Below are 26,737 nucleotides of genomic sequence, written 5' to 3'. Positions count from 1 at the left end.
CAGGGTGCCAATGCCTGAGATGATGGGGCGCCCAGGATTTCCAGGTTTATGGATCTTGGGTAGTAGATAGAATATCCCAGGTCGGGGTTCCAGGGGTGTGTCTGTGCGGATTTGATCTTGTGCTTTTTCAGGAAGTTTCTTGAGCAAATGCTGTAGTTGCTTTTGGTAACTCTCAGTGGGATCATAGGGTAATGGCTTGTAGAAACTCGTGTTGGAGAGCTGCCGAGCAGCCTCTTGTTCATATTCCGACCTATTCATGATGACAACAGCACCTCCTTTGTCAGCCTTTTTGATTATGATGTCAGAGTTGTTTCTGAGGCTGTGGATGGCATTGCGTTCCGCATGGCTGAGGTTATGGGGCAAGTGATGCTGCTTTTCCACAATTTCAGCCCGTGCACGTCGGCGGAAGCACTCTATGTAGAAGTCCAGTCTGCTGTTTCGACCTTCAGGAGGAGTCCATCTAGAATCCCTCTTTCTGTAGTGTTGGCAGGGAGACCTCTGTGGATTAGTATGTTGTTCAGAGGTATTTTGGAAATATTCCTTGAGACGGAGACGTCGAAAATAGGATTCTAGGTCACCACAGAACTGTATCATGTTCGTGGGGGTGGAGGGGCAGAAGGAGAGGCCCCGAGATAGAACAGCTGCTTCTGCTGGGCTGAGAGTATAGTTGGATAGGTTAACAATATTGCTAGGTGGGGTGAGGGAACCATTGCTGTGGCCCCTTGTAGCATGTAGTAGTTTAGAAAGTTTAGTGTCTTTTTTCTTTTGTAGAGAAGCAAAGTGTGCGTTGTAAATGGCTTGTCTAGTTTTAGTAAAATCCAGCCACGAGGAAGTTTGTGTGGAAGGTTGGTTCTTTATGAGAGTATCCATTTTTGAGAGCTCATTCTTAATCTTTCCCTGTTTGCTGTAGAGGATCTTGATCAGGTGATTCCGCAGTTTCTTTGAGAGCGTGAGGCACAAGCTGTCAGCATAGTCTGTGTGGTATGTAGATTGTAATGGATTTTTGACCTTCAGTCCTTTTGGTACGATGTCCATCTGTTTGCATTTGGAAAGGAAGATGATGTCTGTCTGTATCTGCACAAGTTTCTTCATGCAGTTGATAGATTTCCACTCCATACGGCTAAATGCAGTGCCTTGCATAATGACAGGTTTCAGAGGAACAGCCGTGTTAGTCTGTATTCGCAAAAAGAAAAGGAGTACTTGTGGCACCTTAGAGACTAACCAATTTATTTGAGCATGAGCTTTCGTGAGCTACAGCTCACTTCATCAGATGTTTACCGTGGAAACTGCAGCAGACTTTATATACACACAGAAATCATGAAACAATACCTCCTCCCACCCCACTGTCCTGCTGGTAATAGCTTATCTAAAGTGATCAACAGGTGGGCCATTTCCAGCACAAATCCAGGTTTTCTCACCCTCCACCCCCCCACACAAATTCACTCTCCTGCTGGTGCTAGCCCATCCAAAGTGACAACTCTTAACATAATCAAGTCGGGCTATTTCCTGCATAGATCAAGGTTTTCTCACATCCCCCCCGCCCCCATACACACACAAACTCACTCTCCTGCTGGTAATAGCTCATCTAAACTGACCATTCTCCAGGTTTAAATCCAAGTTAAACCAGAGCATCGGGGGGGGGGGGGGGGTAGGAAAAAACAAGAGGAAACAGGCTACCTTGCATAATGACTTAGCCACTCCCAGTCTCTATTTAAGCCTAAATTAATAGTATCCAATTTGCAAATGAATTCCAATTCAGCAGTTTCTCGCTGGAGTCTGGATTTGAAGTTTTTTTGTTTTAAGATAGCGACCTTCATGTCTGTGATTGCGTGACCAGAGAGATTGAAGTGTTCTCCGACTGGTTTATGAATGTTATAATTCTTGACATCTGATTTGTGTCCATTTATTCTTTTACGTAGAGACTGTCCAGTTTGACCAATGTACATGGCAGAGGGGCATTGCTGGCACATGATGGCATAGATCACATTGGTGGATGTGCAGGTGAACGAGCCTCTGATAGTGTGGCTGATGTTATTAGGCCCTGTGATGGTGTCCCCTGAATAGATATGTGGGCACAATTGGCAACGGGCTTTGTTGCAAGGATAAGTTCCTGGGTTAGTGGTTCTGTTGTGTATGTGGTTGTTGGTGAGTATTTGCTTCAGGTTGCGGGGCTGTCTGTAGGCAAGGACTGGCCTGTCTCCCAAGACTTGTGAGAGTGTTGGGTCATCCTTTAGGATAGGTTGTAGATCCTTAATAATGCGTTGGAGGGGTTTTAGTTGGGGGCTGAAGGTGACGGCTAGTGGCGTTCTGTTATTTTCTTTGTTAGGCCTGTCCTGTAGTAGGTAACTTCTGGGAACTCTTCTGGCTCTATCAATCTGTTTCTTTACTTCTGCAGGTGGGTATTGTAGTTGTAAGAAAGCTTGACAGAGATCTTGTAGGTGTTTGTCTCTGTCTGAGGGGTTGGAGCAAATGCGGTTGTATCGCAGAGCTTGGCTGTAGACGATGGATCGTGTGGTGTGGTCAGGGTGAAAGCTGGAGGCATGCAGGTAGGAATAGCGGTCAGTAGGTTTACGGTATAGGGTGGTGTTTATGTGGCCATTGTTTATTAGCACTGTAGTGTCCAGGAAGTGGATCTCTTGTGTGGACTGGACCAGGCTGAGGTTGGTGGTGGGATGGAAATTGTTGAAATCATGGTGGAATTCCTCAAGGGCTTCTTTTCCATGGGTCCAGATGATGAAGATGTCATCAATATAGCGCAAGTAGAGTAGGGGCTTTAGGGGACGAGAGCTGAGGAAGCGTTGTTCTAAATCAGCCATAAAAATGTTGGCATACTGTGGGGCCATGCGGGTACCCATAGCAGTGCCGCTGATCTGAAGGTATACATTGTCCCCAAATGTGAAATAGTTATGGGTAAGGACAAAGTCACAAAGTTCAGCCACCAGGTTAGCTGTGACATTATCGGGGATAGTGTTCTTGACGGCTTGTAGTCCATCTTTGTGTGGAATGTTGGTGTAGAGGGCTTCTACATCCATAGTAGCCAGGATGGTGTTATCAGGAAGATCACCGATGGATTGAAGTTTCCTCAGGAAGTCAGTGGTGTCTCGAAGGTAGCTGGGAGTGCTGGTAGCGTAGGGCCTGAGGAGGGAGTCTACATAGCCAGACAATCCTGCTGTCAGGGTGCCAATGCCTGAGATGATGGGGCGCCCAGGATTTCCAGGTTTATGGATCTTGGGTAGTAGATAGAATATCCCAGGTCGGGGTTCCAGGGGTGTGTCTGTGCGGATTTGATCTTGTGCTTTTTCAGGAAGTTTCTTGAGCAAATGCTGTAGTTGCTTTTGGTAACTCTCAGTGGGATCATAGGGTAATGGCTTGTAGAAACTCGTGTTGGAGAGCTGCCGAGCAGCCTCTTGTTCATATTCCGACCTATTCATGATGACAACAGCACCTCCTTTGTCAGCCTTTTTGATTATGATGTCAGAGTTGTTTCTGAGGCTGTGGATGGCATTGCGTTCCGCATGGCTGAGGTTATGGGGCAAGTGATGCTGCTTTTCCACAATTTCAGCCCGTGCACGTCGGCGGAAGCACTCTATGTAGAAGTCCAGTCTGCTGTTTCGACCTTCAGGAGGAGTCCATCTAGAATCCCTCTTTCTGTAGTGTTGGCAGGGAGACCTCTGTGGATTAGTATGTTGTTCAGAGGTATTTTGGAAATATTCCTTGAGACGGAGACGTCGAAAATAGGATTCTAGGTCACCACAGAACTGTATCATGTTCGTGGGGGTGGAGGGGCAGAAGGAGAGGCCCCGAGTGATCACTCTCCTTACAATAAAAAGAAAAGGAGTACTTGTGGCACCTTAGAGACTAACCAATTTATTTGAGCATGAGCTTTCGTGAGCTACAGCTCACTTCATCAGATGTTTACCGTGGAAACTGCAGCAGACTTTATATACACACAGAAATCATGAAACAATACCTCCTCCCACCCCACTGTCCTGCTGGTAATAGCTTATCTAAAGTGATCAACAGGTGGGCCATTTCCAGCACAAATCCAGGTTTTCTCACCCTGGATACTACAGTGTGTATGATAACACCCATTTTTTCATGTTCTGTGTGTATATAAATCTCCCCACTGTATTTTCCACTGAATGCATCCGATGAAGTGAGCTGTAGCTCATGAAAGCTTATGCTCAGATAACTTCGTTAGTCTCTAAAGTGCCAAAAGTCCTCCTTTTCTTTTTGGGATCATAAATGTAGCTTTTACAATTGTATATACCGCTTTTCAGATGGTCTTATATTGTAAATCACAGTGTACATATGTTTAGGGGAATGATCCACATTAATGTATGTCCTGCCCATGGGAAGGTGACATTGAGGTGATCCCCACTGTAACTAGAGTTAAAGAAATAAAGCCTTATAATATCTTTTTTTTCTAAATCCCTCCATATACTTGTTACTTAATTTGTCTTGTGTTCAACTTTTCTCTCCCTTTCCCCCCACCCCCAACCAATCTTTTTTTTAATGAATGAAGCTTCTTGGTTAATTGAATCTAGCATTAAAGACTAATGCAGTGTGTCTGGTCACCTTTAAATGAGACATTTCTATTACCCCTAGGACCGATAACATTTTATTTTTTTTAAAAAAGTTCACTTAAATGAAGAAATTATTACAGCATTTAGATTTTGCTATAAACAGCTAATCACTATTTACACCCCATTATTAGGTGTCACATCTGCAGTTTTACGATAACTGCCTTGTCACCCTAAGTGAGGGTTGCTTATTGCTGATTCCTCCCCCACCCTCTCCCACACCGTCTAGCTTGATGTCCTACACAGGTGATTAGTATGCTATAATAGAGTTGGTTGTAAAAAGATAATTAATTGACATTTCACTCCCAGAGAGGTCAAGCTGCCCTATCTTCTTTGGTCATTATGAGCCTAGTTATCCTGCTGGCTCTCACCCCCCTGAGGTGACAGAATGACCTTTATCTTGCTGATCAAGTCATAATTGTCATAATTAAAATAGACAAGAAGGGAGGATTTAAGGAGTAACTTGACAGTTTGGATGCTTTAGCTCTACTATGCTTTGCTTAAGGATGTGAAACCGGGGTATATAAATCTTAATAGGAAGATTGTCTCTGTCTGTCTGTCTGCGGTATTTCTAATGCATCCTTCATGACAGTGTCTCTGTTGTTGATACTTGTTTTGTGTAGTGTTGTCAGCAATCTGGCATTACAGAAATATGAATGTAGATGCCAATAAATAAACAAGGACACAACGTTTCTGAGGTGACCAACATGTGGAATCCTGCCAGGCAATTTGAAATCATAAGCTTTAAGCACCTTTCTTTGATCAATTAGTTTTTCCAATATTGATTCAATCACAGTTTCTCAAATAGTTTTAGGGCTCCATTTTAATACATAAGTTGCCTAAATGTTAGGGATTCTGCAGATGTCAAGGGGACTCTGAAAAAAGTCAAATAGGGGAATGCCACAACTTGAGAGCGATATAAGAAGGCAAGAGGGGCCTGAGGAGGAAGGGGAGGGAAGGTGGGAGGACTTGGTTATAGATGAGCCAGCAGTTGAAGTCACATAGCACCTAGGTAAGGCGTAGTTAATTATTTCAGTTTTGTATACTTAGTACCAAGTGGAAGAAGGGTTAGATTACTTAATAGACTTTTTTTTAGCTCTAACAGCTATGGTACTTAGTCCTTTTAAAGCACTTTCTCTCTGTGCTAACATTAATTAAATAATCCTCAGATCCCTGGTGAGGTAAATCAGTACTATTAGCCTGATTTAGAGATGAGGGAACTGAGGCACAGAGGTTGAAACAACTTGCCAAAGGTCACTCAGTGAGTCCTTGTCTCAGCCAGGATTAGAATTCAGGAGTTGCTGGCTCTTAGTTCTTGCCCAAACCACAGTGCTGTGTCTCCTCAGCCCTTAATGCGTGGTTTACAGATACAAACATGAAATACAGAAAGAAGGATAAATATTAGTAATTGGCAAAACTCATGAGGCTTGATTCAAACACTCATGCAGTAGTTTGGAGGTTTATTCACATTTGGGCCTTCTCCACTTCCTTCCCTGGAAGGTCACTGGCACCTCTTCTCTCCACATGATCCTTCACTCTAAAAGGTGTGAGTTTGGTCCAGAGCAGTTATTTTTTCTAAGATTGTTTCCCCATCCCTAGTAAATATTATACCAGTTCTTCTATTAAAATGCAGTATTAAGGGTGCTTTTTCAGTGTTAGATACTTTATTGAAAAATGTATTGCACAACAGTTGTCAATAAAAGGGGGAGTCAAATTTAGTGGATACAGAGTCCTTATTGAAACTATTAGTGCATTAAGAAATTGAAATTATGCTGCACGCAATATGGTTCCCATTCATTGCCCAGAACATAAATACTGCTACTACAGCAAAAGCTAATGGAGAGAAAGATGTTAGTTAAAGAATGTCCTTGCAGAAGTAAAGCCTTAACTTTTTATAATGTCGTTTAATGATAAAATTAAGGCACCACAGAGATAACTGCATCACTTGGAATTAGAGGCACCTGGTTTTAATATTTTCTTCCTAGGATAAAGAATTGTAACTACAAAAAATTGCTTTTTTTCCCTCTCCCAGAAAACTTGAGTCAAATTCTGATATTTTTTCAGCTTTGTTCAGGAAATAAGACAAAGGCAACCTTATTCTGCTCCACCCGAAGCACAGAACACCCCACTCTATGCAAATTATTCCTTCCAGGATGAGAAGTTACATATGAGGGCACCTCCCAACTCCTAGACATCATGTTGGAATCTCCCTCCAGAGTTCCACCCTGAGAGCAATCTGTCTGCTGGTTTCAGGGGGAAGTGGGGTGTAGCCAGAACAGACGTGGAACACTCCTGCCCTGTTCTAATTTCTAGCTACTGCTCTTCTTGTGTGCATGGAAGTATAAATGAAGTTTTGGAATGGCCTTCCAAGGGAAGCAGTGGGGGCAAAAGACCTATCTGGCTTTAGATTAGACAAGATAAGTTTATGGAGGAGATGATATGATGGGATAACATGATTTTGTCAATTAATTGATCTTTAACTATTCATGGTCAATAGGCCCAATGGCCTGTGATGGGATGCTAGATGGGGTGGGATCTGAGTTACTACAGAGAATTCTTTCCTGGGTATCTGGCTGGTGAATCTTGCCCATATGCTCAGGGTTTAGCTGATCGCCATATTTGGGGTCGGGAAGGAATTTTCCTCCAGCGCAGATTGGAAGAGGCCCTGGAGGTTTTTCGTCTTCCTCTGTAGCATGGGGCATGCGTCACTTGCTGGAGGATTCTCTGCTCCTTGAAGTCTTTAAACCACGATTTGAGGACTTCAATAGCTCAGACATAGGTGAGAGGTTTTTCGCAGGAGTGGGTGGCTGAGATTCTGTGGCCTGCCTTGTGTAGGAGGTCAGACTAGATTATCATAATGGTCCTTTCTGACCTTAATATCTGTGAATCTATAAATGACTACAGTTTGGGTCTTTTTTGTTTTAAGAGGAGGGGAACTGCTGTATACTCCATGTTCGTATGGTTTAGAAGACAATGATCACAATTTTCACATCTGGCTGCCTAGAATTAGACTTTTAAATCCATATTTAGGCACCGAAATAAGTGTCCTCATTTTCCAATTTGAAATTTCACTGCAATGAATTGGAGCTAGTGGGTGCTCAAATCCTCTGGAAATTAGACTACTTTTATTTAGGAGCCCAAATATAAATTTAAGAACTTAACTTTAGTCACTCAACTTTGAACATTTAGGCCAATGTGTCTGATTCTCCTCTCACATAAGTCTTACATCTGTTTAACTCCATTGACTTTAGTGCAATTATACTGCTGAATTGCACTAGTGCGAGATTAGAATCCGCCCTAATCTGTTGAATAAAGGTAGAAAAGGAGAAGCTTTCACCAAACATCTTTGATTTTTTTATTTAAATTTGTTAAATATTTGCACACATTAAAATTAATATTTGACATAGTTATGTTATCCATGGAAATGTTTTGCAATGCTACATTGGATAAAATATGATAAGAGATGATAGAATTCCTATTTTTCCATGTCTCAGGTCAGTTTATGAATGATAAACATGGACATTCTAGTCTAATGAATGCAGCATGTATGTTTTGTTGACTTTTTTATTTTAACTAAAAAATGAGGCATTTAATTTCTAGACTCTTTTTCTTATTTTTCTACATGTTGATGCCCTGACGGACTATGTTATTGCTTTCCTAGTCAGTTACTGTGGAGGTTGCCATCCTAGAAAAGCACCCATACAGATTAACTTGATCACTATTTTACACACAATTTAAGAGAGGCTAAACCAGGAAAACACGACAGGCATCGTTGCTTGAAAACATGAAGCAGTTAACCACCTGTCATCTCAGCCATTAACAAAGGAAGTTAAAGAACTAAGGGAAATAATTGTCAGGTGCACATCTGGTTTTCATGGAGGGCTCCAAGCTGCAAGGTGCTCAGCAACTCCTGGAGGTACTATTGAAATCACTTGGAGTTGAGGGCACTCAGTGCCTTGCAGAATTGAATCTTTACTGTGTAACTACTGTAATCTTCTTGGGTAAATATACTGTAACGTGCATGCTTTGCATACTGCCACTCGTCTTTCCCTAGCCTCCCGTTTCTATCTCTGTTTCTTTTCTGCCAAGCAGGCAATGTTTTTTCCTATAGCATTCCTAGTAGAGACAAATCTACAGCAGCACCAAATTCCTCACAGCAATACTTTGCCAGAAGAGCTACAATTAAGTAGAGATTGAATTTTTTGCATATTGTGTATATTGAGGAGGGTGCACCCCTTAGCTATAGTTTCCACTTTGCAACGCATCAGTCAAGATGGCCAGTAGAGACAGCCTCCTGTGTCAGAAACTCTCTGCTGGTGGAAGTGGCTTCACCATCCTTCAACTGTCCTCCCTCAGTCATCAGTGTAATGGGAAGAAAATGGCATTATAGAAGTGGGGCAGGGCATGGCAGAACAGATCTCTACTACTCCCAATCCTCCACTGGTGTAAGGCCTGAGGGTCCTTATGCGCGTGGTGTTAGTTACAGCTGTTCACTTGCTCCTCTAAGATATGCGAGGGCAATGTGGTTTAAATTAGGGGGACACAACCAGCTCTCTGACAACCTCCTCTTCACTGTACCTGAGCAGAGCTCATGTAGAATGAAGAATCTGGCCCCATGATTTCTACATTCAGCTGTACCACTGAGTAGTTGTGTGCCTTAGTCTCGTCACATAACCCTCTGTACCTCAGTTTACATCACTGTAAGTGGGCCTAATAATATTTATCTGTTCTTCAGGGGTGTTGTGCAGCTTATTTAAGGTCTGGAAAGTGTTTTAATATCCCTGAATAATTTATTTATTTGCTGTTGCTGTCACTCTCTTTATAAAGGGAGAATACATGTAAATCCATATTAGCTTTTTGCAAATGTTTGATTTGTTTCTATTATGCAGAAAACACTTGCTGCTTCTGAGCATAACTACTAGGCTAAGCAAACAAAGCATTTTCCAATAGCCTGGTCTTGCCATATCTACTTCAGCCAGTTCCAGGTGATGTAGGTAGTGCCATAAATTAGCAATGTAAAACATCTTCTCTCCTGATCTCTATAAGATACAGATGGTCACAAAGAAGATTCCCCCTCCCCCTCAAATATAAAAACACATCTGCTGAGTGAATTACAAGACTTTAGTAGGGTATTAAATATACAGATATCAATAAAGCAAGGTTTGATTCTTGTCTTGGCACTTACATGAAAGGCAAACAGTTGAATATTGTACAGTACATTTAATTCCTACAATATCTACAGTATATAACTTTGCAAAAAATATAACAAGACCCAATTCTATCTGCCTTATTTATTTTGAGTAGTATCTTCACTTCTGAGAAGTGATGATGTTACTTATGGAGTAAAGTATTACTCAACGTGAGTAAGAGTGGCAGAATCAGGCACAGAGGGAAGCATTAGCAGCTGGTATGTTAGTTAATTATGCTCACAGCATTTTGTTGCTGGTTTCTTAAATGTGTTTCCTTTGTCACTTTTCAGGATTTGAAGGTGAAAGTCTCTGTCCTCCAGCCAGTCAGAGAGTGGAACGTGGTTGTGTTGTTTTCAGAAACATCATGCTTGCACCTCCTCCGGCTAATTATCAACCATTCATGCTTTTGGATGAATTAAACAAAGTAAGAAGACTTCATTATAAAATATTTTTAATTTGCCCCAAGCAAACTGGACACTTTATCAGCTGTCTCAGTTCCCTCTATAAATCAATAATATTAATTCATCCTTGCAAAATCATTGGAGAATTATACAAGCCCAAGCACCAAATCTTCTCTTCCATTGTGGTGATGTCGATGGGAGAAAAAAATAACTGCTTTGCTCTCACATAAAGAAAAATGCCAGCCATGAGCAAGTCAAATTTGGCAAGGCAAGAATAACTAATGTTAATTGTTAGTTAGGGTTTCACTTCCTGGCAACTTTGTCCCTCCAGATGCCCATGTTAATCAGCATGCAGCAAAAGAGGGCAACCGTGAGTTCTTTTGAGATCTGCAGAAATCTGGTGCGCCATAATATTTTTTCTGATATAAACAAACAAGTAATTAGTGATAATGTACCTAAAAATGCAGGGAGAGACTGGTTTTGCACACTATCTCCAGTGACATCTTCCAAATAGTCATATTTACGGAGAAGGCAAACACATTCACCTACATGTTGAACAAAAGATAATGTGAGACCATGATGGTGACCATCTGTTTGTTTTCATTTTCTAAATATGATTTGCAAGTCCCCTGAAAAGTCCATATAACTTCCTGCAAAATCCGACAGTAGCTAATACTTACTTATTCTTTTACAAGATTTTGGGGGAAAAAATTACACATGGACTCATAGTTGGTGTGAAGTTCATACAGATTACTACAATATTAACAAAACGTACAGCTTTATATGTTCAAAGCTTGGGCAAAGACACTCATTTCTGTAGATTTTCATGTGTGTTCTTGACTCAGCAGCAGCTGTAGAACCAAAATGAAGAATCCATAGTATTGATAGGATACTAATGGTGTAAGATTGTGGACTATGTTTGAGGAGGATAGTCTTGTGAATAAGATGCGTAACTGAGTCTCAGGAAATCTGGATTCAGTTCCAGCTCTGCCAGCAACAGTGGCAAATCTCTTTTTCTCCCTCCCTTTGTCTGTCTTGCCCATTTAGGTTGTGAGCTCTTCAGGGCAAGAGCTGCCTTTTACAATGGGACATTGATCTCAGCCAGGACCTCTAGGCACTTCCATGATAGAAATAATAATAAATAACCAGACATGAGCCAGGAAGAGCACTCTTCCATGTAGAAAACTAGAGTAAAAGTACAGTGCAAATGTATCATGTTTTCAGTGCAAGCGGTATTCTGTATGAACAGATAACTACCAAAATCATAGCTTTTTAACCAGTCAAAAGTAATCTTTAGATTAGATTTGAGCCATAGTAAGATATAATGCTGACAGTTCCTGAAATCTAATTGACTGTAAACTAGCCTTAAATAATTGTAATGTTCAGTTGCTCACTTATAATGCTTGTGACAATAAAAAATATAAGATAACATCTCTCCTGTGAAAATCACTAGAATTAAAAAACAGAAAAAATATCTGACTCAGGTAATGCTCCTGATCATAACTTCCCTGGCTTTGTAATATATCTGTTCAGGATGCGGCCCAAAACAATGTGTCAGAAAAAGAAAAAAAAAAAGACAAGTGAAACTAATCAACCTTTCAGCCTTGTCAAATTCAAAGTTTCCTACAGCAGCACAAATAGGCTCTGTAACACAGTACAGTGTGAATGTGGAAAAATATTTAAAACAATGATTCATTTTCTTAAGACTTCCAAAAATAATTTCTCCTAGTCTACTGATGTTTTTAAAATATCAGCCCCGTCAAACACCAAGAGCAAAATTCTGTGATCAGCCATAATGACTTCAATGGAGAAACTGAAAGGAAGACATTAATTTAAAAAAGTGAAATGACATCTGTAGGGTTGCACACAGAGGTAGCATTTGGCCTGCTGTGGTTTATAAGATACCTTTAAAAGATGGTGGGATAAGGACCAATGGCTGTAAGCTAAAGAAAGAAAAGTTCTGGAGAAGGTTCTTAATAGTTAGTAGTGTTGTGGCTGGGACTACACCAAAGGAGGTGGATGAGACTCCATTGCTGCAAACAGTCATGTACCAATGAGACAAAGCCTTAGCGGGAATAAAGTAGGCAGCATCCTACAATATGCAGGAACATGTAAGAGAGGTCAGACTAGATGATCCAAATTGTCTTAAATTCTTAAAAATACCAAGCTGTATAAACTGTCATATCCCTTACTGTGATTTGGCTAAGGGAAATGTAAGGGATGTTGATTTTGTAGGTGTGGGGGCCAAATTTTGCTTACAGGAATAAATATGTGAAATGAAGGTGTAGCAGAATCTGGAGCATATATGCAAATCAAAAGCCACAAAATCCAAGTGATGATGATTTTGCATTAGTAGTTATTCTCAGTTATGAACTCAAAGGAAAACATTAGCACATCATAAATTACAACTCTACTTTTTGGAAGTCCCCTTGAGCAGTGCAGAAATACATTTTCCTTTTTCCGCACTAGAAAAGAGGCAAAAAGCCAAGTGGAAAGATACCTGCTGAGAAAGCTGAGAAGATGACAGTCTCACAGGAGAAAATTGTAGACAGCAGGTATGTGTGAATCAGTATTTCTGATGCTCAGCTGGGGGATGCTTTCCACTTAAAGCAGTGCTTACCTTCATGCAGCAAGCAACAGGTGCTTCTATGATGTGAAATGGCCCTGTTTTCTCTTTATCAACCGCGGCCATAATTATCATATAATATTGCCTTTCACACTTTACATCAATATATTTCTAATGTTTTTATAATTTATTTCAGACATATACATTTGTACATATTTGATTTGGATATAACAATTAACAGAACCACACACATACCAGGGCAACTTGCACAGCAAGTGTGTGTATATGTTTGTTTTAACTTCAAATCTGTTTCTAGAAGCAACATTTTAAGTTTTTCTCTTTGAAATGTCATAAGTAAAGAGGGATTAGACCATACTTCTAAAATTGCTCTCGTATTTACCAGTCCAAACATAAAATCTATGTTGTCCACTTTTTATCAAGGTGATGATGATTAGAAAGGGGGAAGGGGGAAATGATTTAGAATGAAAAAAATCTATGTTAAAAAAAGAGTCGTCTTGGACTATGTGGCAAGTAAAGTTTTGCATGGCTGGTTTGGACAACAATGATCATGCAGTGATCATATTTTTCTCATGGTTCGTGAGATGAATTGGGGAAAGAAAAGGAGAGGTATTCTTTCAAGCTCTATCCTCCCATCATCAAAACGAAACTTCAAATTGAGACTCTGCTCATGCGGATCGTCCTAGGATGATTGTCATTCTCCTGCTTTGGTCAGCAATGTAATAATTAACAATCTTGATGTTTAGTTTGTCAGCTTGATAGGAAATGTGGCACTTCTGTCAGAGCTATTGGTTCAGGCAGACATCCATGCATTAGTTACATTTGACACTGTGAAACAAATGTGATCTTCATAACCATGAGGGCTGTAAAGATTTTATTCTATATGAAAATCTAGATTCTGGAGCAAATTTCCTGCAGCAAGGGATGAGCCAGTGGTAGATTCACTGGCTGGGGAATCCCAAAGTACACATAACCCTGATGGTAGCTGCTTTCTGTCATAACAAAAATAACTGTGATACCATAAGGAAATATCAACAAAGCTACGTCATAGTGTATTAAAGGAAAAGGTGAGGAAACCAAGCAATCTCATTGACTCCCAGTCCTGTGGTTACCCCATGATAGCTTTCATCACTGCAAAGTTTTACTATATCCAAAAGTAACTGTTGAAAAAGTTTTTCCAATGTATGTCATAGAAACATCTGTGACAACATTCAGGCTGCCTACTATTTCAGCCTCCTGTTGTGCTGACTCTGTAGACAGTTCAGAGAATCAGGACACAGCAGCAAATGAACCAGAGACACAAGGGACAGATTTTAAGCATCAGGCTGCTACTTTATTAAATTAATGCTGGGGCAGGACACTGTTTTCCAACCCCTACTCTTGCATACCCAGCATTTAATAGGGTCCAGTGTGATGGGGTTACAGGATCCCACCATGTACAAATTGGTGAAAATCCTTCTCAGCCTACCTCTAGGCCTCAGCTGACTTCTGAAACCCCACCCCTATGGCTACCAAGGGGTGACCTCAGTCCACGAAGACTTCAGGTTTCCCCTTCTCCTACAGGTACAAGGTCCACCACTGAAATCCCCTGTCTCAGCTCTAGGAGGTGGCCCTTTTAGCCTTTATCCACACTAGCCACTGGCTACAAGTAGTGACGAGTTTAACAGTCTTACCTTTCCTAATATTAAATTTTCAAGTCCTATTCCTTTCAACCCAACTGGGCCTCCATGAGGCTTCAGGAAAGCTGAAAAAAACCATTAAATCTAGGTCAGTTTGGCCTAACAGGAAAAATTCCTTTCTGATCTCAAACCAAGTGATTGTTAAGACCCATAGCATCCTGAAAAACTCAGCTCCTGTGCTACAACTAATTGGAGGGAGGACAGGACAGCTAAAGGTCCAATGGGCCCTTGAAAAGCCTAAGTAGAGTTGAAATATACCTGGCTGGTAGGCATAAGAACCAGTCAACCATCCTGGTCCCCCTAGCCTCACCAATGCGCTGTCGCCTCCCCTGCTTTCAGGGTACTGTGTCTTATTTTTGCTGGTCCAACCCAACAACCTCTTGGGATGGACACTTGTTATAGAAGTCCCAATATTTAGCTCCAAAAGGCATTTTTTTTTGTCTCATCAGAGCTTAGATTCTCTCTAATCAAGAAACACCCCCTCCCCATGCCAGATTTTCTGCGAAGCAACCATCACACAAACAAACCAATAGGAGAAATCAGTATCCCTTACAACATCTCTTCTCTGAATACCCCAGCCTTTATTCTGCCCCACTGGTTGTCTTCCCCTTTGACCAGCTTGGAACTGTTTTGAATTTTAGGGCTGTAGGCCCAGGAATGTCAGAAAAATCAGTAAAGACAAAAGGATGGAAGTGTCAGTCTTAATATGTATCTGTTCAGACAGTCATAGTAGGATCCTATTTCTGTTTGTGTCACTCATAGCTGGCAGCCTTCTGTTTATGATAATTGTATTTTTCTTTCCTGTTCTATCTCTGGAAGCTATAAACAAGCTATGAAGAGCTTTGGAGAGTTTATAGCTACATTAATCTTTTGTGTGTCTTTGTTTAGATTTAAAGAGGAGATCACAGCCTGTTTTTCAGATGTAACTGTAACCTTTATCTGTACATTAAAGAGGGAAAGCTCTTATGCTCTTGTTGGTGAGAGTTTAAACGTTCTGTGTACTATGCATTATCAATAGGCAATGTAGTGATTATGTTAAAAGTTGAAAATATGATGATAGAATTTATATAACTAAAATTCTGGCTCTTAACAAAGAACACTTCTCCTTAGATCAAGGTGATCCATTCCAATACAATTGAATTCTGCCGTCATATCAGCGTTTCGCTCAGTGTGTGTAAATTGCTTCACATGTTTGTTGAAATCTAGAGACACTAGTATAAATTGCTTCCATTAAATAACAATGTCATTTTCAGAATACAAAGCCATGGGTTTGATCCTTGTTGCTTAGATGTGAAATAAGAAAGAAATTTAATTACTATTTCTGGCTTTTGCATAATATTATGCCCCTGGAAATAGCTTTTATGAAAGGAGTACCAGAATGTTACATTTGTCACGTGCAAGCAAAAGCAATTTTATGGATAATTTATTGCCTTTTTAAGATTTTCATTTAAAAGAGAAAATGTAATATGTTCTGGACTTTATTTTTCCTTCAACAGCCTCACCCTACAGATGTTCTTACCCAGTTGACCCACTGGAAAAACAATATTTAAATGCCATGACTTCTTACCCAGGAATAATTACACAATAATTTCAGTACAGTGAATCAAACTTTCCTTTGAGTTCCTTTGAAAATGTAGCAGATCAAGAATCTGGTTTCTCAGTGCCATCTAATCCATTTACAACCCTGAAGGCAAACACTAAGCCTTTTCCATATTCTATCCACGGATGTGACTGCATAAATGCTGTGGTATGAGACAACAGCAAATTAAACTGCAGCAGAAGCAGCAAATATTAGGGGGAAATGAAAACTCCTGACTCAGAGGAGCTGGGCAATGACAGACTCCTCATTATCGATCTTTTCATATGGAGAAGAATGACTGATAAATGAGGTTGCTGTGACATAAAGAGGAAGAGAACACAGTTGGACGTTCATGCAGAAATTATGCTCTCTGTACAAAACAAATAGAAGAATGGGTGATGTCTAATTTGCATCTCTTCTTACCAACAAACTGATTAAGGAGACATCTTCTGGAGCAGATGGTAGAGTTGTCATCTGCAAGATTAAGATACCGTGTGTACCCTTTTTCACTATTTTGGTTGTGATGGAGGTGACATTAGCTGTAATCTTCCTGTTCATTGCCAGTTGTTTACTCTCTCTTTAAGGAGTTACAGTTAATATACATGTAGTTCTTTAAAATCTTGAAGTTAGGGAAATCTGCCATTGTGCAGAATCCTCCTACCTCTTTCTATTACTGAAGAATAGCAAAGCATAAAATAACTATCATGGAACTCCGTCCTGCTTTGTCTGCTCGTGCTAGTAACTCTTAATTACTTCAGTGTCAGTAACAGTTGCAGGATTAGCCTCTTGTGATTTGCAGTGGCCTCTAGATATTGAACAAGACACTTCATCGTGACCTTTCAAACTGGTTGAAGAGGACAATCTCTTGGAGTGCCAAGGCAATGCAGCATGGGCAAAAAAAGCTATTAGAGGCATGGAGAGACTTCCATCTGAAGAGATATTGAAAAGAAGGGGGATTGTTTTGTTTAGAGAAGGGCTCCTGTTTACTCTTTCTCATAATACCAAAGCAATATTCAATAAAATTTAAAGGCAACAAATTTGAAAATGATAAAAGGATTTTTTTTGTTGTACATAATTTATAAGTAACCTGTGGAACTCCGTTGCCTCTGGATATTACGAAGGCCAATTCCTCATCAGGATTCAGAAAAGGATTAAACACTTATATGGATGTTGAGAACATTCAGTTACATTAGATAGGATTTTTAAAAAATGTAAAATGAGTATTCAGGAATTATGCCAACTCATTCACTGGCACTTATTGAGAAGAAAATTCCCTTATGGCAGGTTATTTTCTATAACTGTCCACTCTTCATTTTCACCAGTGGTCCCCAAACTTTTTACTTTGTGCCCCCCCTTACCTCTGTCCATTTCCCACCCTGCCCCTGGGGCCTGGAGCAGGGCCGCAGCTCTGGAAGTGGGGGATGCAGACAGGGTAAGGGGGCTGAGGTTGGGGCCACACCTGGGGGCAGGGGCAGAGCTGAGGCTGGGGGCCAAGGCCAACAACCAGGACCCCGGGCATGGGGCCAGCAGCCAGGAGTGGAGCTGGGTGGCACTCCCTCCCCACCCCCCATGCAGGCTGGCCTGGGCCCCAGCAGTGCTCCCCTCCCCCGAATGTTCCTCCATGCCCCCATAAAGGGGCATGCCCCTCAGTTTGGGAACCTCTGATTTTCACCTTTCTCTGAAGTATCTGGTATTGGTCATTGTCAGAGATAGGACACTAGACTAGATGAACACCTGGTCTGATCCACTATGGTCATTCCTGTGTTCCTAGTACAAAATATATCATTGCATGAGTACAGTATATTGATGAGCTTAAAGATTTTCAAAACCTTAGGGCACAAAATAACCTATAATCATCCACCTCTGCTTTCAAAATAAAAATGTCTGATGCACAGAAATCCAGTTTTCAGGTGGGAAATTTTCCTTTATACCTGTCTGATTTGCATATCTGGACTGATAGGTTCCAGACTTAGTAGTGTCTTACCTCATTGTCTTCATCATTGCATTCCATGGTTAATCAAATTAGTATTCCAGGAGGAAGAGAAAGTACTGGGAGAAGATTCATTGAGTGTTTCCCTTTCCTACTACAGCTGGTAGAAAAGAAGACCCTGTAAGTTCACCTACAGAGTACAAAAAATAACTACTTTTAAAAGCTTCCAAATCTTTGTAGAGGCTGAACTGAAAGAAAACCTTGTGCCCAAAGGATTAATAACAAACCTATCTCAGAAAATGGCTGATGGTAGACATTAGGGTTCAGACTGTTGTACATTCAATGTTGTGTGCTTTTGTATGTGTACTACACTGTATACCTACACAAGCCGAAAGATTCGGAGACCAAAGCTCTCCCAAGCGCTTTATGATGTATCTACAAAATGTCTTCCCGAGATAAGTTTGGAAAGAAAAAAGCATCATCAGAAACAGAGTGCTGCCAAAACACTTCTATTTTGCATAAGCCTTTGTCCTGGTTCCTGATAATATAAATGAACTTCAAGGGTTGACAGAGGAGCTAAAGTCTGGGCCTGAATATGTACATGATGGAGATAATGCTCAACAGATAGAAAAAAGAAATCAGGGTAAATGGGAATGTAGCTGAACGAGTGAAAGAATATATCAACCTGAGACAAAAACTGCATGGAAGAATTAGGCAATGTTGGAAGATAAAAGACATTGGAAGACCTGTCACCTACTTACCTAGAAGAGGGAAATCTACACATGTATCTTGCTAGTAATCAAATTTAGCTTAGAAATATCCCCTTAAGAAAATGCATCAGAAACATAAGGCACCAAAGAAACACTGAGAGAGAGATGAATGAGGAGACAATGAATAAATGGGTGTAAGAACAAATGTAAATAACAAATCAATATTTAAAGATCAAAAGGAGGAAATTAGAATACCAGGTAACAGTTTTAAATATGCTTTGTCCAGTTCTCTTATTTTTTTTACATTATGAACCTGATTTTCAAAAGCGCTGAGCACTTAGAATTGCAATTGAAGTCAATGGGAGTGGTGAGTGCTCAACATCTCTGAACATTATTATTACTACTCCTATTTATTTCTATTGAGGTGGCATGTAGGAGCCCAACTGATGGACCAGGCCCCCATTATGCTGGGTACTGTACAAAGGCAGAACAAAAAGAAGGATCTTGCCCAAAAGAGCTGATAAATTAAATAAAATCTGCCCATGTGTTCTCTGAATGTAAACCTAATGTTTATTCCAGAAATGGAACATAAAATATAGAAAATAGTTCCTGCCATGTCTGGAACTGAATTTTTGGAATTTATTTTCTGAGACTGTAATTAGCTTACTGGCAGTGATCCTTAAAAAGCTACTAATGCACATCTTGCGGTTTTGTTAATTAGGATGTGCCATTTAATATGAAAATAAGGGTAATCATTATATAGGTCACTATGAGAATTTGTGGCTCTGACGTGGAGTATAAGCTTGGAAAGAAAGCTTGAGAAATGTGTTTAACTGTGACCATGTCTGTGCTTATAAAATCCAAGCAGTGTCCTCTTAAACTTGTTGAGGAGTATAAATCAATATACGCTTTATGCTGTATTTCAACTTGAGATGTACTTACAGGCAGAGATCTGTAAAACATTTTTTTCACATAAATATGTGTAGACCCAGGTGTTGCAGGAAATACATCTAATAGAGTCCGTTCTGTTGTTCCCTGTGTTTTTAAAAAAATCAGTGAAAAAGACACTATCATGGTATTTTTTTAATAAATTTAAATGTCACCGTTGCATTTATCTTAGTTTAACTAAGCTTGAAAGCAGATTGTTTTCCTTTGAGTTCAGTGGCAGTGCATGGATGTAACTGAGAGCATTATTTGGCCCCAAATAATACAGCTGGGAATATCAAATCTATGCCATATTAAGTGAGAAGTGCAATTAAAAGGTTTTTATGACATCTTGTTGGCAAACATGCTTAATTGGTTTGTGATATATTCTGAAATTCTTTGCTATGTCCACACTATGTGGTGTACTCATGTCTGATGTTGTTTTGAAATATGGTTGTAACACTATTTGCATCTGCGCTTAATACTGTTTTGTGCTGTGCTTCTGAGAGGAGCCATAGTGGGAGGGAAAGTCTCTCTCCGGATCCCAACCATGTTAAAAAAATAGCTTTCTTAGAACTGGTTTAGTACGGCATACTTTCTGCTACTGCATTTGTCCACACTGGACACTGGAACCATGCAAGCTATCACCATGTTGACAACAGGTTCACAAGCAGAGTACAATCAGAACCATGCTTCTTAATTATTGTCACTGTGACTAGCATGGTTCTGCTCCCAATGTTCAGTCACTTGACAGCTAAGAGGTTCTCTTCATCGCTAAGTGTTTGCTCAATATAGCAACATATTGGTATAGATTTTTCTTTTTGCTCTTAATTCTTGTCCTTTGGAGCTAATTCCTCTATACACAAACTTACAATAGATGTTTAACCATGTTCCATCACTTTGGTTTAAGAACTGAAGAAGTTAGTTGATGAAGTTGTAATTACTGCAAAATATCAGAAATTGCATGCTACAGTTCCTAACCTGACCATAATGTAGTGCTCAGTTGTGTTACACCAGGGATAAATTTGGCCCTTAGTGCTTTTAACTTGGTTTAATTCTTTTTAAATCATCAAAGCTAATGAGTAACCTATATAATCAATGCATGTATGAGAAGAGACTATGCTGGAGTTTCAGACAATTAGGTCACCTAACGTACTTACAGCTGTCTCATACATTGATCTTCTCCACTGTCTAGTAATTCTTCGTAACCTACAGCAAGTTATGCATTAACTCATTTATTAGGTTCACATAAGAATCAATCTCTGCCCACAGTGGCAGCCACTCCATTATCATCTGGTATATTTCAAACAATAGAAGTGATTGAAACAGGAACTCCTACATTTCTATGAAGATTAAGAATGACACACCACCCTGTAATTTAAGTAGTTGTGCAATAGTTTTTCATTTGCATTAGAAGGGGAGTGCAGATTGTGATGAATTGTTCCATTTTTTTTAAAATAAAATTTCACTTCAGGTTTTGAAAGATCTTCTCTGACTAATAGGTTACTTATTTTTGGAGTTCACAGGAATTTTATATTTTTAAAAATGCAAGTGTTTTTCTTCTAATGAAAAGGAATTTCATATTTATCAGCCAGATTAGGAAATAGTTCATCTTTGGGTTTGGTTACTGTTTTAGGCATTGAGGGTCAAATTAATCCCTTGAGTTATACCTGCTTACACCAGGGTTGAATTCATCCCTCAATATATCCAATAATAAATTCCAGCCCTTGATTTATTATTAAAATGAACTTTTCTTTCTAAGATAACAACTGTGTTCAGCATCGTCAGGGATATGTGGTCACTGATTTTATTTTTCTTCAGTTATTTGGTATGCTGGATCAAATTTGACTAAAGTTTACAATTTGATTAATTAAAACTAATTGAAGTCTGTTTTTGAGATTTGATTGGAGCTGATAATATAGCTAAATGACTCTGAAACTGTAATGCTTTATATATACATTTCATCTAACCTACATGACTTTGAAGAGTTTAGACAGGAGAGCATTTAATCAAGCCAAAAGTATAATCAGAAATTACATAGTCATGACTAAGATTCTTTTCATCTTTTTTGTCCCTGTAATTTCTTCATCCATATTCTGAGTAATAGTCTTGAATCAATTGGGTATACTCTAAAACAACATGCTCCAGTTTCACAGAAGGATGTGTTTATAGTGAATAGAAAAGGAGTACTTGTGGCACCTTAGAGACTCCATCACCATTATAGGCCAGAAGACCAGATTTTTTTTAAGTGGTAATTTACGAAGAAGTCTTAATCCACATTAGCAGGTTGGTTTGATTCTAGAGGAACTGAATAAAGTCTCATCTTGCAACTCTAGTTGCCTGAGTAGCCCTCACTTGATTTCAGTAAGACTACTCATGGGAATAATGTTTGCAGAATTGGGCACTTGCATTGCTATAGAAGTAACATGTCTGTACCCGAAAATGTCAACAAATTGTCTTACTTTATATATACACATGCACACACACAATTTTACAATAGCTTTGTTTATTGCTTTATTTTACAAACAAGACATTATTATATAATCTTTAGCATACCGTAATGTTTTAGAACTAGTGATATCACATTTTTCCAGTGGCTGAAGCAGTGGTTTGTTAGAATTTGGATGACAACCGTCAGAGCAAACAATGTATTTCTATATTACAGTTTATACACTGGGCTCCTCTCTTGCATTGGCACAGCTGTAGCATTTTATATGCAACACTTCTCATTAAAAAGCATAGATCATAAGCATGAGTTACATACAAGTGGAAAGTTGGCTTATTTAATGTCCAAGATGTACCTTTTTTAATCTATTACTTATTTTAATATATTGTTTTAAATAGATTGGGCTCAGCTGTCAAGGCAGAGGGAGTTTGTTATTTTTCCATAGCAAAGGTCACTAAGCATCGGGGCAGTCAAGTGACTAGCCAATAAAATATAAAATCATCTCTTAATTTTAGACTGCCATCTTCCTTTACTTAAAAGGACTCTCTTTTTCTTCTTCTTTTTTTTTTTTTTAAGTAGCCTGGTCATTTGATTCATGAGAGAAATTCCTTGCATATTATAGAATTTCATAATGGGACAGAGATCACTGTCATTTCCTGAATAATCTTAAATTGTGTCAGCTGCTGAGAATGGGCCTGATTTAGTAAACATGCCAGTGGCTTTATCCAACAATACATGAAAGTCCTGCAAGAATCTTTTGGCTGGCTTGGCAGGTGGGGCAAGGGAGGGGGAAGAAATGTCAACCTCTTTTATTGCTTATTCTCAGCAATCTTAATTACCTGTTTTGTGATGGAAAAATGCATCCACATGCAGAACCCAGTCGAGCACCAAGACCTAATCCAATCAGTCTGATGATGTATGCAAAAAGTTTACACAAAATGACCTTGTGCATAATTACTCATTTGACGGCTGTTAGTAAATGACACAAACGGAATCTGACACACATTGTAACACATTAATGAGCACCTACCTCCCCCCATCCTCTTCTGTACAGAAAAATGGTTTTAATTAAGACTTCCGTGATTAGTCATTTAATCAGTCATTAGCCCAATACAGATGGAGTCAATTAATTTTTTTTACACTTGAATAGACACTTGATGCTACTGCAAACCATACAATCTATTTTTTAACACTGTATCATGGGCAATTGCTTCACAGTATATTTAGTCAATGTATGTCACTCTTTTACAGAGACTGGGTAGCAACCATAGTATATCAGTAGTACATCTTATATAGGGGTTTCTTGTTGCACACATCCAGACTACATGGGCAGAGCTTCAGCTGTGAGCTCAGTGTGGTGTATTTTCTTCTCAGGGTTCATCCATTATTCCCATTAACCTTAGTGGAATAGTCACCTCTTGAATCAGATGCATACAGTAGCTGTACACTACACACACCCCTGGCATGGGTATAAATAGCAATGTAGACAGTGAGGCACTGCATAGGTGAGCAAAGACGCACCTAAACCCTCTGGCTATGTGCCATGCGCAGCTCTCTACATGCCCAAGCAGGGGCTAAAAATAGCAGTGCAGTGTCACGCTGCCTTCCTGTTGCCAGAGTCTTTCCCGACCAGAGGGAAAGTCTTCAGCAGCAAGGAAAGGCTCTGGCAGAGGAGAGACAGTGGGAGCTGCCTCCCTCCTGCCAGAGCCTTTCGCTGCCACAGGTCGGTACACACACCTGTGTGGATGCAGCCTGCTTTTCACTGAAGTGTTTAGCTACACATAGCCTATACAACCACCACCAGAGCGGATGAGGGTACAGTGTCCTACTATAGTCATGAGGTAACACTCTTAAACTGAAAAAGGGATGGATCTTTAGCCTAAGTGCATTGTAAATTATTCCTTTCTATCCCACTCAACAATTTAAAAAAACTGCATGGAATGTGTCTGATCCTTCCATTGGGTGGTATCTATTGACTCACGAAACAACACTGATTGTTCTTTACAGCTGTCAATCTGTTATGTTCTTGTCCTCTGAAAAAACACAAGAAGTTTGAGATTTCTGCACATGTCTGGGGTTTTTTCCCAGAGGATATATGGTAGACAAAACTGAGACTAAAAAAGATATAAATAGAGGATCAAGGTGCATTAGATTGCTACACTGTTTTTTATTCTCCTCTAAAGCAGAAATTTTCACAATTAAGCAGAATTAGTAACTGATTGTTAATGGATTAATGAGCATTGCGGACTAAGTCCGGTGATGAACTGAGTCCAGAGCTGTGGCTGCAATGACTAGAGAAAATGTTCTTTGCCGTCAATAAGCCTAACTTCACATGTGAAATTATTTGCAAATAAGGAGTAAGACCAACTATAATTAATTATAGCTGTTTTTTCAGGGAAATGTCAGTTGATGAAATTCTAGAATGAACAATTTATGGTAGGATTTAAAAACATCCAGGCGACATCTTCTATTTAGCCTGTTATCATTTTCATTCTTAAAAAGTCTTCTTTCACAGAGAGGAAGGAGCCAGCCCATTAAAAAAGACTGACGTGGATATTGTGCAACTTTTATCTACCAGTCTTTTTGCATGAATCATGGTCTATACTGAACATGCACTTGCATAGCTGGGGAAAGCAATCAGATGGAAGCATGAGGAAACAGCTCAAACTGGTTAGATCACATGGAGTCTAATATCCACACCATGCCTCTTACCTCCCCTCTTACCCACTCAAAAAGGAGAATGAGTGTGTCCCACTGTAGGGCCCATGTTCATACATCACCAGGGGGCAATGAGGTGGTACCATGAAAGGTTGGGGACAATGCTAGGCAGCCTCCAAAGCAGTGTGAATCTGCTCAGGAATTAATACAGTTTTTAAGGGGAGTTCCAGGAATGGCATCCTGTAGGGAGAGCCCTATCAGCACAGCATGGGGCCAGGAGGCAAAGGAGATTGCCTTGCCTCTGGCAGACCCATAGGTTCCAAGAGCTGGAGCTCCTGCTTCTGTGACTGGTGGGAGTGGAGTGGCAATGAAAATCTCACAGTAGCAGGGGGGAAAAGCACATTAAACTAAGTGTGTTTTTGTTTTGTCTGGAGAACTATATAATGGAAGTTTCTGAACTGTGTGTACTTGTAAGTCCTGGACCACCACAGCCCCTGCAATTATAGAACAGACATAGGGCTTCTGATTTTGTGTTTTCACTGATAAACATGGATAAAACAGACCGATACAAATAAATACAACAAATAATGGGAAAACACCAGAAATGGTTACTCGGTTCATGTTGGTTTCACATTTTTCCCACTGCATTTTGTTTTTATAGATGATGTCCCTGCTCCCTGGCTTGTACCTCAGGACTTGTCTACATGGAGCATAATATGAACTACGGGGGTGTGATTTCTAAAGCTCACTAATGTGCTGCATATTAATTGGTCCAGGTAGACCCTACTGGTGTGCAGTAAAGGTTCCCTAGTGTGCTTTAATATAGTGCTGTTTGAAACAGTACTGCGTTAAAACGTCCTACGGGACATGCATCAAATGCTAAACTCAGGGGCTCAGTAACAAGTATACAAAGCTTAAACTAACATTTAGTCTTTTTATATATGTATATATTATAAAAATTAAAGTATATACTATTTATACAAGAATTTTGGGAAGTACCTGAAGAAACAAAATGGACACCCTGTAGAATCAAGCACGTCGGTTTATTCCGCACAGCGCAGGCGGAGTGTCACTTTGCTTATTAGGCTCAGAGACACTGCAGAACAATTAATTGCAATAGATTATATAGGGTGCTCATTGGGCGGAGAGAAGTGCCGGGGATGGGTTTCCCAAGTCCCTGGATAGGTTCTAGCAGCAAGACAAGAGAAGAACAATAAGCCAATGGTCTAAAAGATTACATAATGGCTCCGCCCATGATTTAAATTAACATATTGCTGACGAACAGGTAACCCCCAAACTATGTCTATTTAAAGTGTAGAGGTTAAATCCTAATTTTGGGGTCCAGGAGAATGAGGTAGCAGCTCTCCCAGTTGACCAAAAGGTACATTCCTGGACATTTAAAGCAAAAAAACAGTAATTAGTACTTAACAATAACAATTGTAAGTTTATCCGTGCATTTCTGTGGGCTAGGATTGGCATATATCTGTGAAGGGAGGGTGTCTGGGATCTGAGGGGTATTGTACCACTATCTCCTCTCTGCATTAGGGAGTAACCGTGAGACCTTTCGCAGCACTTCATTTGTCTGTAACTCACAGTAAGGACACCCAATTACATTCAGAGTTATGCTGACTCTGCTCACTGACTTGAAACACACACGATTATCTGTTTACCCCAGCTTTCTCTTAGCCATGTATTGTTCTTTGTTAGCCAGCCCCCATGGCCCAGGCCAAGCTGTGGACTCGGGCCTATATGAAAAGTTCTTAGCAGAAACTGCAGTTAAGATTTTACATCCACAGCAAATGGATTTTGGCCCTACAGTACCCCAAAAATCTTCTCATTACAATATCAGAGTCCTGAAAACCCCCCAATTTTTGGACATCTACACAGAACTCAAAAATTGCTAAAAATAAACCCTGAAAAATGAAATTAATAAACCCTGGAAAACAAGCTCTACTCATATGCCATACAGCTTACCAAGGAGAACAAAATTTATCGGGGATGAGATTTTTCAAAAGCAATTAAAGGAGGTAGACTCTCCTCACAACTCCTGTTCA

General features: G+C 39.9%; 1 protein-coding gene across 1 annotated transcript in view; it reads left to right on the top strand.

Annotated features, from left to right (window-relative positions):
* Positions 1–26,737, top strand: part of MORN1 (MORN repeat containing 1) — a 195,202-nt gene that overhangs the window by 54,777 nt on the left and 113,688 nt on the right. Inside the window, 2 exon segments of the mRNA XM_078849320.1 lie at positions 10,063–10,196; positions 12,643–12,728. Of these exon segments, the coding sequence (XP_078705446.1) occupies positions 10,063–10,196; positions 12,643–12,728 (220 nt within the window).

This window comes from Lepidochelys kempii, chromosome 18 (assembly GCF_965140285.1).
Source record: "Lepidochelys kempii isolate rLepKem1 chromosome 18, rLepKem1.hap1, whole genome shotgun sequence".
NCBI classification, from domain to species: Eukaryota; Metazoa; Chordata; order Testudines; family Cheloniidae; genus Lepidochelys; species Lepidochelys kempii.
The sequence above is the reverse complement of the archived record's forward strand: the minus strand, read 5'-3'. Positions and strand labels throughout refer to the sequence as shown.